At 36.4% G+C, this 14,953-nt stretch overlaps 2 protein-coding genes and 1 pseudogene across 2 annotated transcripts; 1 reads left to right on the top strand and 2 right to left on the bottom strand.

The window, feature by feature from the left end:
* LOC109819800 overlaps positions 1-2,368 on the top strand; it is a 12,391-nt pseudogene extending 10,023 nt beyond the window's left edge.
* LOC109819790 (remorin-like) lies at positions 3,382-6,251 on the bottom strand. The gene is made up of 5 exons (XM_020385706.1): positions 5,889-6,251; positions 4,875-4,919; positions 4,706-4,793; positions 4,009-4,090; positions 3,382-3,668 (listed from the first exon to the last, which is right to left on the bottom strand). Exons 1-5 carry the CDS (start codon positions 5,965-5,967, stop codon positions 3,468-3,470), a joined length of 495 nt encoding a protein of 164 aa, XP_020241295.1. The 5' UTR covers positions 5,968-6,251; the 3' UTR covers positions 3,382-3,467.
* On the bottom strand, positions 12,592-13,602 carry LOC109838036 (protein PHLOEM PROTEIN 2-LIKE A1-like). The gene is made up of 3 exons (XM_020406475.1): positions 13,484-13,602; positions 13,267-13,385; positions 12,592-13,133 (listed from the first exon to the last, which is right to left on the bottom strand). Exons 1-3 carry the CDS (start codon positions 13,511-13,513, stop codon positions 12,734-12,736), a joined length of 549 nt encoding a protein of 182 aa, XP_020262064.1. The 5' UTR covers positions 13,514-13,602; the 3' UTR covers positions 12,592-12,733.

Here is a 14,953-nt window from a genome sequence, read left to right as displayed (position 1 = left end):
ATCATTCAATCATCTTTTGCAACTCAGTTAACCGAGTAGAACTATTGGCGAAGAAAATCACTGAGCTTGGATACTCCTGCTTCTATATTCATGCGAAGATGTTGCAAGATCACCGTAATCGAGTCTTCCATGATTTTCGAAATGGTGCATGTAGGAACCTTGTTTGCACAGGTATAGATTGTTTGTTGATTGTCTGTGGATGAAGTATTTTAATAAACACAAGTAATGCTTTTGCTATGAAGCAATCTTCTGTAGCTTTGCTTCACTACTGAAGAGATTTCCTTGCATCTTATTGCTGTGTTGGTATCAAATTAGTTGATAAATTGTTGCCTATTGTTTTTTGCAGCATTTTAACATACCTAAAGGTTTCATTTCTTTCATGCACTTGACTGTATCATCATCCTTACTCACACCTGTGCTAGTGTACTTTAATGCAGTTGAGGGGATCGTGCTGCTTTGATATTGACGTTTCAGGATAGTGATAAGCATTAGAGATTTGTGAATATTTATTAATTCTCATCAGTATTTCTTGTTTGAGTTGTTTCCATAAGGTTTCAAACTATTAATAATGTAAACTGAAGGATAAGGTAAATTAATGCATCATTTTCGTAAGATTTGCATTTTCGAGTAGATATTTTTCTTTACTAGGCACATATCACTGTTTCTTCCTATCATATTTAATTTTGACTTGATTTAAGGTGATAACATGCTTGAGGTTATTGTTCTTTTCAGATCTGTTCACGAGGGGTATCGACATCCAAGCTGTAAATGTCGTCATCAACTTTGATTTTCCTAAGAATTCAGAAACTTACTTACACAGGGTATGATGTTATCGCATATGATTGCCAAGTTTGTGCAAGTGATGGAACTTTATGTGATGATAACATGGACTTTTCAAAATAATGCTAGACGGTTTAGGCAATATGGACCTATTGATCTGATCCGATCATTGTCCAATGATTTACATGATGATGCAATAAAAACTAGAATTCTGTAGTATCATATTTTCTTCACTTAAGTTCAATTTCTTGTATCTTCAACTGTTTCTCTTTTAATTTATTTTTCCTTCTTTATTAGGTTGGTCGTTCAGGAAGGTATGGTCACCTTGGTTTGGCGGTGAATTTGATAACCTATGAGGATCGATTCAATCTGTATGTTCACTTGCCTCATTATATGCAAGCTAGTATTTCTATTCTCCCACTGCTGATATCTGGAGCATGTGTTTTGTCAACAGGTACAGGATTGAGCAAGAATTAGGAACCGAGATAAAGCAGATTCCTCCGCAGATAGACCAGGCCATTTACTGCAGATGATCTGTGTCTGCAATGTGGGTCTGTTGTTTTGATCAATAAATTGTGCGACTTCCTCGACTTTGTATATATGAACTTGAAGTAAGTATTCCTGCAAAGTCTACAACTGACATGCATAAGAACTTTTACTAGGATTGTATGAGCCTATGGTCAACATGGGAGTGGTGTCTGAAAAGATTGCTTGTTTTTTGGGTGCGAGTTATTATACGCTAGTCGATTGCAGATACACCTACTGTAGTATGAGATTATAGCCACTTCTATCACTGTTGAACTCCAGACGCCAATGTTTCTTTGGGCCTTAGTAACTAAATAAAATACTAACTTGCCCTCTAAATTGAGGGCAAAAAATATAGTCTCGTCCGCGGTTCAGGGCGTGTACTGCTAGTAAAATTGTTTATGGGGGTATAAGTGATTATGCCACAGTATTAGTGGAAGTGTATGTGCAATTAGCCATTGCACCATCCTCATTTGTTTCTCTTCGTTTCTCTGATTTACTTATTCAAGTCATTCAAATAAATGTCATATTTTGATCATATATTGTGTCGGAAGTTTGTCGCACGTGGTGTTTTTAATGCTAATTTGTTTTGTTCGCAGGGCTAATTTATTGCCTTTCCAAGTTCTCTCTGTTTATGGATGATGCGGCAAATAGTGAAACGCAGAATATGTGTCCCGCTCTTCTTGGGAAACTGAAGTCGCTTTAGATTCTTTGGCAATAGTTTTTTGTATTGGTAGATGAAGGCTGATTGCTGACGAAGTTGTTGGCTGAGTGTGCCTTTTAGATTCACTTGTGTTGAATGAAGTGGTAGGCATATCGAATTGTCATAGTTAATTTCTCGTCACCAACGTGGCTTTGCAACCTCTCACTGTTGGTTGTTATAGTCAGTTATGTTCAGTATTGAAGTATCTTTTTACTAGATTTTACCCTCTATGTTTGCTAGAAAGCAAAGATCAAGAAGAGATGTTTAAGGATTAGCTGTATCGAATCTACTTGGTTTGAGTTTGTAGAATTTTTTTTTAATTCCTGACATTTTAAGACTACTATGGTTTTCTTCGTGTTTGATACTGGTGTCCGTCTCTTTTCCTTTCGTAATTTTCTGAATTGTGCTTGCTGTTGTAGATGTACATATGTGACAACGTATAATTGATATACAAAACTTGCTGCCATTTAAGGTTTCGACATTATACCAACTAGTGTATCCGTCACCGAATTGATAATATGATTTTTATATATAATTATTTATAAAAATTCAGTGACAATTTTTTTTATAATATTTACAAAGTGAATTTCGTAACCAGTTAATGAAATTATATATGGATTATTAATTTTCATCAATTTTCTATAATAGAATCAAAAAAAATTTATATTCATGAAATCTCAGATAAAGGTTAAACATCATTATCTGCATATACATTATGAACAGTATTTTCATGGTTAACAAAAAAATGTATTCATCTTGTAGAGCGGATGACAAAATTTTTACCTTAGCATATACATTATGTGCAAGATGCCAAAAAGCACACTGTAGTGTGAACAGTGTTTATGGGAAAAAGCAGCCCACCATGGCATAAAACAGTATATTTAATATTATGTAGCATACTGTAGCATGAATAGTGCTGTAGATGAAATGGTGATTTTGATGTTTTGCTTTTTAAGTTAGAAGTAGTACATTCTTATAATTAAATATTCCTATGGCGAGTCTTTGTGGAGTTTGTTCTCATACCAGACTGTAAATTCTATGGTTAGGCCCTCAAATCTTATATTTGTAAGCTACACCTTCATTCAAATTGTTCTAAATATCATTCTCATATTTGTAAATTGCACCCCGAAATCCATAATAACTCCATTTCAAATTCAAAAGGAGGATTTTGAGCGCTAATATATAATTTTTTTTGCTGACAATGGTTCATGAAAGGTCGGATGATGGTCGTAATACTGCAAGGGTGTTGCATCTTACAAATTAGGACTACCCGGTTAAAGCTTTATACACAAGAACATTGCGACGCATAAACAAACATTGTGACGCATAACACATTCGCTTCAAAAAAAAAAAAAAAAAACATTGGTAAAAAAAAAAAAAAAAAAAAAACATTGCGACGCATAAACAAACCGCAAATTTTAATCACAATTCATCCCCGCAGTAGTATTAATTAATAGCATTAGATCTGGAACCAACCAGTTCCCTTCTTCGGCAGGTCCCCAGTCGCTCGATATCTCGCAGCCTCTTCCTCCACCTTGAGTAGCTGTTGGCCGCGCTTAGCCTCGACCAGGGCCCTTCTCTCTTCTGCTGCTTTGTGAATTATCGCGACTTTGTTCTTTATCTTTTCTGCATACTGAGCCTTTTTCTTTTCTAGAGCTTCCTGTTTAAAACCAGTTAGTTAATAGACACTTTCATATCCGTTCATTTGTCAAGCATAATGACAGGCTTTATGTTTTTGTATACGTCACTTATCGCTAAGGTGGGTAAAAATACCTTGCAGTTCTAGTCAAGAGTCCCTGATATCAAGATATCCACAGGACAAAAGAACTCGGGGTTGCGCTTTTACATTATTCTGATTATACTGGCTTAAAAATTGATAATAAGCTCCCTGTATGATTTTAATCTAATACTCATCTGCTCCTGGGAAGAGTACAGACTGCGTACGCAAAGTATGAACTACCGAAACGATGCTTCATCATGAGTTTGAAGAGATTGCTCACCTCCATCTTCTTCATCTCAGCCTCTATAGACGCCTGTTTCGAATTCTCCCATGAGCTGATAGATGCCATTTTTTTCTGAGCCCTGTTACAGATTGCAATAAAAGAAATCAAGGGAACCCTCAGATTGGATTCTTTCTTTCAGGTAAATGAGTAACTTGTTAACTTGTCTTTCCTAGCAATTGCTTGCATGGATTGCCCTTCATCTCGAAGAACGACAAACAAACTTAGAGATGCTCAGTATGCAAAACAGGTAAGAGTTCTAAAAGGTGGTACCACCCAGGACATGAGTTCTAAAAAGTATATGACATTTAATGGACAAAATTTCAAAACCAACATATTTGGAAATTTAATCCCAGAAAACAACCCCTTTCAAACTTAATTGCAAAAACCGATCTGGTTTCAGCCTTGGCGCTGAAACCAGGTCGGTTTTTTGTGAAAAAACTTCGGAAACTTCACGGGAGTTCAACTCCAGTGAAGTTTCGGATAAAAATTTTCAAAAACCGATCTGGTTTCAGCTCCAGGGCTGAAACCAGGTCGGTTTTTGAAAATTTTTGCAAAAGCGGTCGTTTTTTAAAAATAAATAGTGAAAGGGGTTGGTTTTGAAAATTTGTCCGACATTTAATTGTTGGAATTTTTCTTATCATGCTTATACATTATGGAAACAGTAATGTTTTAACAAGGAAACCCCAGATCTTACTTATGTTCAGCTTTGGACTTCTCACTCTCTTCCCATGCCTTGATTAAAGAGTTTTTCTTATCATTATGGACCTGAGCAAGAGCAGTATCTGCAAGTTGAACACCACAGAGGTTTCTTTAGGGCCACACTTTCACATTAAACGTGATAATTTTTTATCCTAAGAACTCACCTCTGTTGGTTGACCCCCTCTTTGGCGAGGCGTTTGGTGTGACCTCTGTTAGGAAAAGAAAATCAAAGTTTTAACCAATAATTAATTACATGTAGTAATTGCATAAACAAACGTATTCAACTTCTAGATTTAGCAAAATGAGGGTGGTTAATCCTCACACGCTGGTAACTGGTAACTACTGTAAACAAGTCAGATGTGTGTGTATAAAAATTGGAAGATGAACATAAACTGATCAGAGAAGCATTTGAGAAAAAGCTAAAAATATTTCTTGCAACTATTTTTTTCGGTTGATAGAGAACCAGATACTTGCACAAATCAAAGTTGATAAACCTCAAAGAAGGATATTTTTTTTTTAAATTTCACTATTAACACATCTTTCTTAATTTCTTCCAACCAAATTTGCTGAGGCCTAATCTCTAGTTATCTTTACATCATTAATCGTAATCTAATCATTTTTCTTAACGGGTGTATTTAGTAGTCTCCATTATACATCACAAATCATCTCAATCAAGATTCTCTCTCATTTTTGCTCACTAGAAACTAGCCCATCTCACTCTCAGCTAATTAGTCATAGGCCAGGGCCATCCCATTCACAATAATATGTATCAGAAATAGGATTTTTTTTAAAAAAATGAAAGTAAATGAAATTATATTTTTAGGGACTCTTTCTATGAGAAAATATTAAAAGAGTACTAAAAAACATTGATCAGATAAAAAAACGATAACCAATGCTATCTCCTTCAATTCGAAACCTAATCGAGCAAAATATTTGTTGCGAAAATGAAATACTAGAAGACATACAAGAATTTAAATAGAGTATTACATATAAATTTACTAAAAAATCATAAGAACAGCTAGGTTGGTTAAAAAAAAAAAATCCCAAAAAAATCCCTGATTAAACAAACATATGGTCAAATAATAATTAAAAAAAAATCATGCTCTTGTGTTCCTCTGATACGAACAAATAAGCAAAAAAGCATTTAAAAGAAAAGAAAAGAAATCTCGAATTCTTACTCTCGACAATGATGATAGCTTTAGAATTGTCAGGTTGATCATAGGGGAGTTGTTCAATTGCCACTTTGTCGTCCTCCATTATTTCACCTTCAATTTCTCTCAACACCCCCCCAAAAGGTTCTAACAAAAATTAATGGGAAAATAAAGCAAAATATTAGATATTGATTGTTTGATTTTATATGATCACGCCTCCAAATTCCTAATCAGAGGAGAAGAAAGAAAAAAGATTAGGAATTTGGAGGGGGTTGCAGGCAAAATTGTTATTAATTGCTCCAAATTGTGGATGTGGATGTTGAGAATGATGTTCGTAAAGGAGCAGAAACTAAACAAATTACAGTTGTGTCCTTTCCTTTTTGGAAGCTCTTGGTTAATAATGGTTGGATATTATTGTTGCTCAAATATTATTTAGCCTTCCAATTTCAAGGACGATAATGGATTGGGACCCCAGCCCAAGAGCCTAACAAACAGTTTCTAAGAATAAACTAAGCCCCAGCCAACAGAACACAAAACAACATATGAAAATATCTGCGTTCATCATTTCAATATTCAATAATCCTTTTACCACTAAGACAGGAAATTATTTTTGGAATGATAAAACGGGGCTTATCTCAAATTTCTTTTGGTTGTCTTATCCAATTCTTTTGTCAAGTGTGAACTGCAATTGGAAAAATAGGGGAGAAGGTAAACAAGGATTGGAATCTCTTTTACTCAAGCTTTTGGACTTGTAGAGCAATCTCCCGTGACTTTCAAAATAGCAGAAAATCCCCCTTAGAGTTTAGAATTTTATCAGAGAGCCCCCCCTAATAGTCTAAATATTAGAAAACTTCGCATGGGTAAGTAAGGGGGGTGTTTTTGCCAGTGAAAATTGCGGTTAACCCTAGGGGTGAGCACGGTTCGGTTCAAACCAAAAAAACCGACCGAACCGACCCGAACCGACCCGAAAAAAGCGGTTTTATGAGTAAGGCGGTTCGGGTCGGGTTGATAATTTTTCAAACCGACCCGAACCGAACCAACCGAATATATTTGTGTCTTTGATTTGTGGGTTTATTGCTGTGTTCGATCACCATGAATAGCAGTTGCAGGGAATTGATTCATACATAACCAATGTTCTAATGAGTCAACTCCTTTTTTTGTCTCCACAAAGACCAAAGTCAAAGCTTGCTACACAAAGACAAAGCAAGTCCGTTACTAAAAAATTACAACGTCAGAGTCTAGTATTTAATCCAAAAGGATAAGTTACTTCACTTAAAAACAGTATACATACATGAGCAAGAATAATAAATTGAAGTGAAGTTAAAAAACAAATACATGCTGGCATAGGGTAATAATAATATATAAAAGATAAATTGAAGTGAAGTTATACTTGATAAAGTTAGAACCGAATAAACCGAACCGAACCGCACCGAACCGATTTGTAATGGTTCGGTTCGGTTTTGATAGCAAGCAACAAGGAGCAAAGTTGCTTGCAAGTCTGAGGATGTTCTGGGATGAAAAAAATTAATTGCATTCCAAGTGTGGGTACAATATTTTATTTCCCGTGAGAAAATCCAAAGCACAGTATTGCTGTTGACTAGCAAGCATGCCCAGCTATCTCACGTGTCCTTACGCTGCAACTAGAAGTTGCAGATATTTCTGCAGAACGGCACATAATCAAAAAATTTAACTCCAATTAAACGCCGTTTTCCCCTTTTCGGTTTCATTGCACTCCCATACGCTCACTTCTAAATTATTATTTTCCGCTAATAAATCAAGGCCTAAGTTGGCCTTGCATCTAGAGAAAATGAAAACCGACAGGAAAAATGTATGTACTGACAAATAAGCGCTCCAATACCAGCATTGAAGCCACGAAAGACGAGCAATAGTGTCTGATGCAAATGCGAGCCTACATGAATATCTCAATTAACAGGGGGGGAAAATGATAAAAGACTATGTATGTGCTCTGATGAGGGACTAAGATACTAGAGGATAGAGAAAATCAGAACTTTGTAGATCCTTTCAACTTTGTGGTGGGGGCCATTTTTTGTTTTTGTTTTTTAAATTATCTCCTTCAATTATGAATGCTCCACCATGATAGTAGGCCCATAGAACAACATAGAAGACCATGTGTCATGTGTGTGCTCTGACGATAGGCTGAACAACTTTGGAGACTAAAGCACATCGTTGGAGCAAATGTAAAAGGAAAATGATAGGAGCACACCCCAACCACATTTCAAACCATACCCCCTATCTCATATGTTACAGTACACCGGGCCCCACATGAGATTTTAAAATTTTAAAATCTCATGTGGAGCCCGGTGTACTGTAACATATGAGAGAGGGGGTGTGGTTTGGAATGTGGTTGGTGGTGTGTCCCTAGTGCCACCCAATGTAAAATGTGAGATCATCTTGTCTAGTCATGAGGGTAATTTTTAACAAACCCAAGTAATGTCCTCATAACTCATGATACTTTAAAACTCATGTGAGGGGCAAACTTGGAAAATTCAATTAAAAAACCCCACGCTAAGCTACTTTCAAAAAGAGTACTCCTTTAGGGACGAAGACGTTCCGGTCATTTTTGAATCCCTCCTTGAAAACAACAAGATCAAGCTGTCACCTATCACAAATCAGGAGGAAACTGATAATACTTCGGATCCAAAGTACTGTGCGTACCACAGGAGGATCCTTTATCCCACCAAGACTTGTTTCACTCTCAAAAATAGCATCCAAGCCTTGGTTGAAGCTGACGCCCTAACGCTAAAATAATCTGAATAAAGACTCCGAAGAGTATACGAGTATAAACTGCTTCTCAATCATTCAATGAGTATAAGAGGTTAAACTGCTTCTCCGTGATCCTCCAACAAGTGTATGAGGTTAAACTGCTCCCTGCATACTCCAATAAGTAAACTAGTCTAAACTGTTTCCTAACTTTAACGGGAAGTTTCTGGAGAATTTTATACATAATATTCTTAAGGATAACCTGATCATACAACTGAGTACAATATTAGACCCAGTTTCGCAAAGAAAGCTAGGGGTTGATAATTCATGTAAAGGGAAGTTCCCGGAAGAATGCTATATGGTGTGTTCTTAAGAATAACCCAGTCACTACAAAAAAGTGATGAATAAGAAACTCCCATTTGGATTCTGAATGCTTCCAAGAGTGAAACACATCTAATTGCCGGGATCAATTTCACCAACTTCCAAGCACTCTTTTGCTGAGACGAGATTTGATCACTTCATTGGATCAATCTTCCCTCACAAAAACCCCCCACTAGTGTTTGACGATTCATAATCTTTCACCATAAAATCCCTCACTGATCAAATTAATTGATAGTGGGTCCACTAAAATTTTTTCTGGTTTAATCCATTCAAACTCCCGTTGTGGCTGTGCATTCAACATTTCCATTTGTTAGAGTTCGGACATAGTACTTGGAATTTTAATCTGCTGATGCTTGACAATTTTCAAACTCTTTTCGTGTTAAGTGCTGATTACTTGACACTGAAAACCCCCACCGAGTGATTTGTATAAGTCAACACTCCCACTGTGATTTGTACTCTCACTCCCACTTGGTCAAACATTTAAACACTTAGGACCACAACCAAAATTTTCTCTCGATTCCTTCCATGAACGAAAGGTCCATAAATTAAATGATCAAATCTTTAAACAGTTAGGGTCGTCTTAAATTCTCCATCTTAGTCAAACCTTTAAATAGTTAGGACCATAACCAAAATCTCATTTCGATTCCTTCCATGAACGAGAGGTCCATAAATTAAACGATCAAACCTTTAAACAGTTAGGGTCATCTCAAATCCTCCACCTTGGTCAAACCTTCCTACAGTTAGGACCACAACCAAAATCTCCTCTCGATTTCTTCCATTAAGTCAAACTTTCCTACAGTTAGGGTCAAACCCGCAATTTACTCTCGATAAACAAGAAACTAACCCTTAGTTTGGTAATCAAACATTCCGACAATTAAAGTTATCCAAATCTTCCCGATTCCCGGAGTGGAGATCCCACTCTTAGTTTTACCTGTCCGGATTCTCGAAATGGAGATCCCACTTTGAGTTTCCTTTGTAATTGAAGGTAGAATATAAAATTCTTCCTCTTCAGTATCATGTTAGTCTTTGCCCCAAGTGAAGACACTACTTTTTAACACCATAATCCATACCTTACACGCACGAAGAATTTTATCCCGAAGCCTAAGTAGGGATAAGTTAGCGTCTAACACGCGTTGCCGGTTTAGTCTTTCGCTGAGTAAAAAAACACCAGAATCTAAGTCTAGAAAATTTTATCCTGAAGTCTAAGTAGGGATAAGTCAGCGCCTAATACGCGTTGTCGGTTTAGTTTTTCGCCGAGTAAAAAAGACATCAGAATCCAAGTCTCGGGACTTTTATCCCGAATCCTAAAAAGACATAAGTCAGCGCCTAACACGCGTTACCGAATAGTCTATTCTCGTAAGAAAGACGAAGTCTACATATTCAATATCATAACACTAAGAGAGTTAACTCTCTTAGCATAATGTTATATGCGAAACAGACTTAAAACAATCCGCATGCTAGCCCGATTCAAATGGCAATCGGTAAAGACTCATCAAACCCGTTGATGGTTGAGAATTTATCAAAAATCCTATAAATATGAGAGTCATTGACACACCAGCTCCATTAGTTAGTCTCGTGACTTGAGGATCCGACAACTTCAAGATAAGATTCATACATGCAGATGAATTAGTTTTAATAGTTGGTCCTGTAGCCCTAACATTTAGGATCGCCATGCTCCAATACCTTAAGAGTATAAACTGTGTAGACTCCAGTAAACGTACGAGTATAAACCCTATGGATATGTTGACCAAAGTTGTTTCAGGTGTGAAATTTGGTCATTGTTTGAAGCTATTGAATATTCTTCAATGTTGAGGGCATTTGGAGGCCATTTAGGTGAACTACGTTTGGCTTGATTCCCTGTACAAGAGGATACGTAGATAGTCTTTTCGATACAGCCGGTTGGATTTATTGATTTCAATGGAGGAGATTGTTTAAGCTTTCGTTTGGGTTTCCAACTTGTTATGGATTGAGTCCGTTGTCGTGGATTTATTCTACTTCGTACTGGACGTAACAAGTGGGATATTTGGATGTTTTGGTGTCAGCTCAGTTTTGGGAGAAACTTCACCGATGTGGAGATTTGTAGAAACGGCGTCGCCCGCGAGTCAGCTGCGGTCGACAGGAAACATGCACAGGTTTAGGGTGCATTCTGGAACTGATACGGTCGACTGCGACGATCGACCGTGGCTACCCTATAATCGATTTACTCTATGGAATTGATTTCGGTTGACCGTGGCGGTCGACCGGCTCAAACTCTGTAATAATCTGGGGCTCTGTTGATCTGCGTGGTCGATCGTGGAGGTCGACCGCCAATTGAGTTTGAGTCAGGTTTTGTTTTTTTGACCCGTTTTGTTATGAGTTGATATATAACCCTAAACCTAATTAATTAGGGTTAAACAATATCGTTTTGAGCAGTCTTGAAGAGATGATTGTTGCATCCTTTTGTGAAAGAATTGTGAGAGATTTAGAGAGCTTTGTTTTAGGGTTTTGGTGAGTTTTGTAACCCTATTTGTAAATATCTTCATCTCTAATAGTAAGAACCCCCCTCTCTTTGCCCCGTAGACGTAGGCAACTTGCCGAACCACGTAAATTGGTTTATGACTTGCTGTGATTGTGATTTGTGCTTGTGTTTTGGTTGTGATATTACTCGTTCTTGTTCGTGCACTATTTGGCTTTCGAGCGTCCACTGCGCACAACATTTCAAACAAAAATATGCCGTTTTTTCAACTGGTGAAGTGGAATATATATAGTTAATTTGTTGATCTCTATGTTTTGGGTTTATTTTCTACATTTCCCAAGAGCTTTGCTACAGGGACCCAAAATATGGGACCAATAGGTGGGACAAGTGAGGTGTCCCCCTCCTATTGGATAATGAGTTGGCCATCATTAATGATGACGTCGGAAAATTCATTAATGAACATTAATTTCAAACAAAAATATGCCGTTTTTTTCAACTGGTGAAGTGGAATATATATAGTTAATTTGTTGATCTCTATGTTTTGGGTTTATTTTCTACATTTCCCAAGAGCTTTGCTACAGGGACCCAAAATATGGGACCAATAGGTGGGACAAGTGAGGTGTCCCCCTCCTATTGGATAATGAGTTGGCCATCATTAATGATGACGTCGGAAAATTCATTAATGAACATTAATTTCAAACAAAAATATGCCGTTTTTTTCAACTGGTGAAGTGGAATATATATAGTTAATTTGTTGATCTCTATGTTTTGGGTTTATTTTCTACATTTCCCAAGAGCTTTGCTACAGGGACCCAAAATATGGGACCAATAGGTGGGACAAGTGAGGTGTCCCCCTCCTATTGGATAATGAGTTGGCCATCATTAATGATGACGTCGGAAAATTCATTAATGAACATTAATTTCAAACAAAAATATGCCGTTTTTTTCAACTGGTGAAGTGGAATATATATAGTTTATTCTTATACTTCTCATGCACAATATTCTAAATGATTATCTCTTCATTAGAATAACCGATGACATAATTCGAAGGGTAGAAGATTACGTTTTGTGTGTGCGTACGTACATAACTTGTTACTCGCTCTTAAAAAAAACAATTAAACAAAGGGAGATGATGGAAAACCCGAGATACTAAACGTTCAATACAAATATTCATCCATCAAGAATCGTATTATTCAGAGATTCCAAAGAAAAGTATAAGAAAATGAAGAAACAACTAGACGTTCCATTTTATTGAGTAACATATATATGATGATTATGTAATCTTCTGCACGGATGCATGCAGTCAGCGGGAAATTCACTTTTGGTTCATCAGCAGAAGTGACATTGGTGGAAGTGGACGAATGACGGCATCCTTGATGACGAGCCCCTTCTTGACGACGTCGGAAGTCTCAATCACAGAGAAGATAACCTCGCCATCGCCGACGCAGTCAAAGTAGCCGGCGACGGTCATGATGAGCTGGCCTTTGGGCAACTTGCACAGGTCTACTTGCTGTGTTTGGCTACTCCCATCAGGCAGTGTAACCCTGAGCTTCAACGGGCAGTTCTCCCAACCCTCAAGAGGATCCTCCACCATTATCATATAGAGCACTTGGTATTTGAGGCCAGGGGTGAGATCTGATATTTTCCACCTCCCGTGGACCTCCACGTGTTTTGTTCCCATCAGTTTCGGCACTTCGACTCCCAGTTGCCCTTGGCTGCATTAATTCATGCATACATAAGAATGGAATTTCAAGCAATTAGCATATATACAATTTATTCTATATATATATACATAGATCGAGATTTAATTAATTAAAAGAGATCGACGAGGAAGTTATTAATTGTTACCTTTCAAGAATGAGGGAGTGCCAGAGCCAACAACTATCATCGTCACCTCCGACAACTTCGAGCTCCCTTGGATAAATAAGAATGCCTTTTTCTCCAGTCATCTCCTCCCTCCATGAGTTCTAAATTAACAAGCGAATAGTTAAGAGTGGAGGAATTAAACCCGGACTTAATTGTGTTCTTTACTTTCACATACAACAATTAATAAAAAGATTATTACCTCTGCGTACAGCTCTGGTTGCCCATCCATCTTACTCGATCTCTTAATTAATATTAATCTTCTTCAATAAAGATGGGGCTCAGATTAATGCTCTTTTAATATATATATACTTCTCTTACTTCTTCTGCACTTCAAATCTCAGACTACGCTGCTATTTATAGGTTCCAATTCAACTACCAAGATCATTAAGAAATATAGAATAATATTCTTAACAATAGTTTTTGAGTACTTTTCAAACTTTGAATTAGATGGCGTATGTCAAAAATTGAGGGCATTGACACCAAGAGCTCCAAGAAAAGAAACATGTACAGCCATCTAGGGCTGTTTGGTTGGTTTCTTAAATACATGGAAATCAATAAAATATTATTTTCATTCATTTCTATCCCTAAAACTCACCCACATCATCCATTAAAATATTATTTTCATCCAACAACTCTTCTCATCTCATCTTATTTTTAAAAATCACTCACATCATCCAATAATATGGTGGCAATTCATCTCATCTCATTAAATTTTTATTTCTATATATTCATTTCCTAAAAAAAAATAAAAATTAATTTCCTTAAGTATGAGTCACATCATCCAATAATATAATGACAACTCATCTCATCTCATCTATTTTCTTAGTTTTAAGAATGAACCAAACACAGTGGCGGAGCCACCCTTGTTCAAGGTGGTTCCCTTGAACTACCTCAGTTTTAGAAATAGTCCATACATAATATACATATCAGGAATGTACTCAAAGTTGTTTCTATCCCAGCGGCAATGAGCATGGTATAAAAATAGTTACTTCAGGAGGTCTTGTGTTCAATACTTAGGCCTTTCATTATTGCATTTAGAATCTCAATTTTATTCTTCATTCTTTGTTTTCACTCTACTTTTTTTGCGTCTTAACCTTTTGTTTTCTCTCTTTTCTAAGTTTTACCGGCCTTCTAATCATCATCTTTTTATGAAGATAAGTTAAATTATTGTTTTTATATATTTACTACTGTATTTTCTTCTTTTTGTTATTTTCTCCTCTATTTCTTTTTATTCCTATTTATTTCTTGATTTTTCCCCTACGATTAATTGAATTTTTTTTAAGGTTCATTTTGAACCACCACTCAAGAGGTTGTAGATCCGCCACTGACCAAACACAAGATAAGAATCTATTATAGAAAATATATTTCTTATAATTCATTTCCTTAACTTTTTAGCCAACCAAACAACCTTGAAACATTTTTTATAATTTCTTTCTTAAAAAATCACCCACATCATCCATTAATATTGTGATAACTCATCTCATCTCATCTCATTTTTTACTTTTAAGAAGTGAGTCAATGCAAACACAAGAAAAGAACCTATTATAGGAAATAAGTTTCCTTTTCTTTAATTTTTCATGTTTTTTTAGCCAACCAAATCGTAATCTAATTTCTAAAAGCTATCATATATGCTTCTTTATTTTATTCTATTTTATTTTTTTCTCTCTTA

Source organism: Asparagus officinalis, chromosome 1, assembly GCF_001876935.1.
Source record: "Asparagus officinalis chromosome 1, Aspof.V1, whole genome shotgun sequence".
Classification (NCBI taxonomy): Eukaryota; Viridiplantae; Streptophyta; class Magnoliopsida; order Asparagales; family Asparagaceae; genus Asparagus; species Asparagus officinalis.
Note: the sequence above shows the minus strand (reverse complement) of the source record. Positions and strands in the feature narration are given on the sequence as shown.

What these genes read in the sequence shown, in the direction of transcription:
- LOC109819790 (XM_020385706.1), bottom strand. Translation starts at nt 5,967, where the DNA reads ATGGAGGACGACAAAGTGGCAATTGAACAACTCCCCTATGATCAACCT. An exon ending in AGCTATCATCATTGTCGAGA is followed by an intron (nt 4,920 to 5,888) that starts GTAAGAATTCGA and finishes TTTTCCTAACAG; the next exon opens with AGGTCACACCAAACGCCTCG. An exon ending in CTGAGATGAAGAAGATGGAG is followed by an intron (nt 3,669 to 4,008) that starts GTGAGCAATCTC and finishes GGTTTTAAACAG; the next exon opens with GAAGCTCTAGAAAAGAAAAA.
- LOC109838036 (XM_020406475.1), bottom strand. Translation starts at nt 13,513, where the DNA reads ATGGATGGGCAACCAGAGCTGTACGCAGAG. An exon ending in AACCAGAGCTGTACGCAGAG is followed by an intron (nt 13,386 to 13,483) that starts GTAATAATCTTT and finishes TTGTTAATTTAG; the next exon opens with AACTCATGGAGGGAGGAGAT. An exon ending in CACTCCCTCATTCTTGAAAG is followed by an intron (nt 13,134 to 13,266) that starts GTAACAATTAAT and finishes GAATTAATGCAG; the next exon opens with CCAAGGGCAACTGGGAGTCG.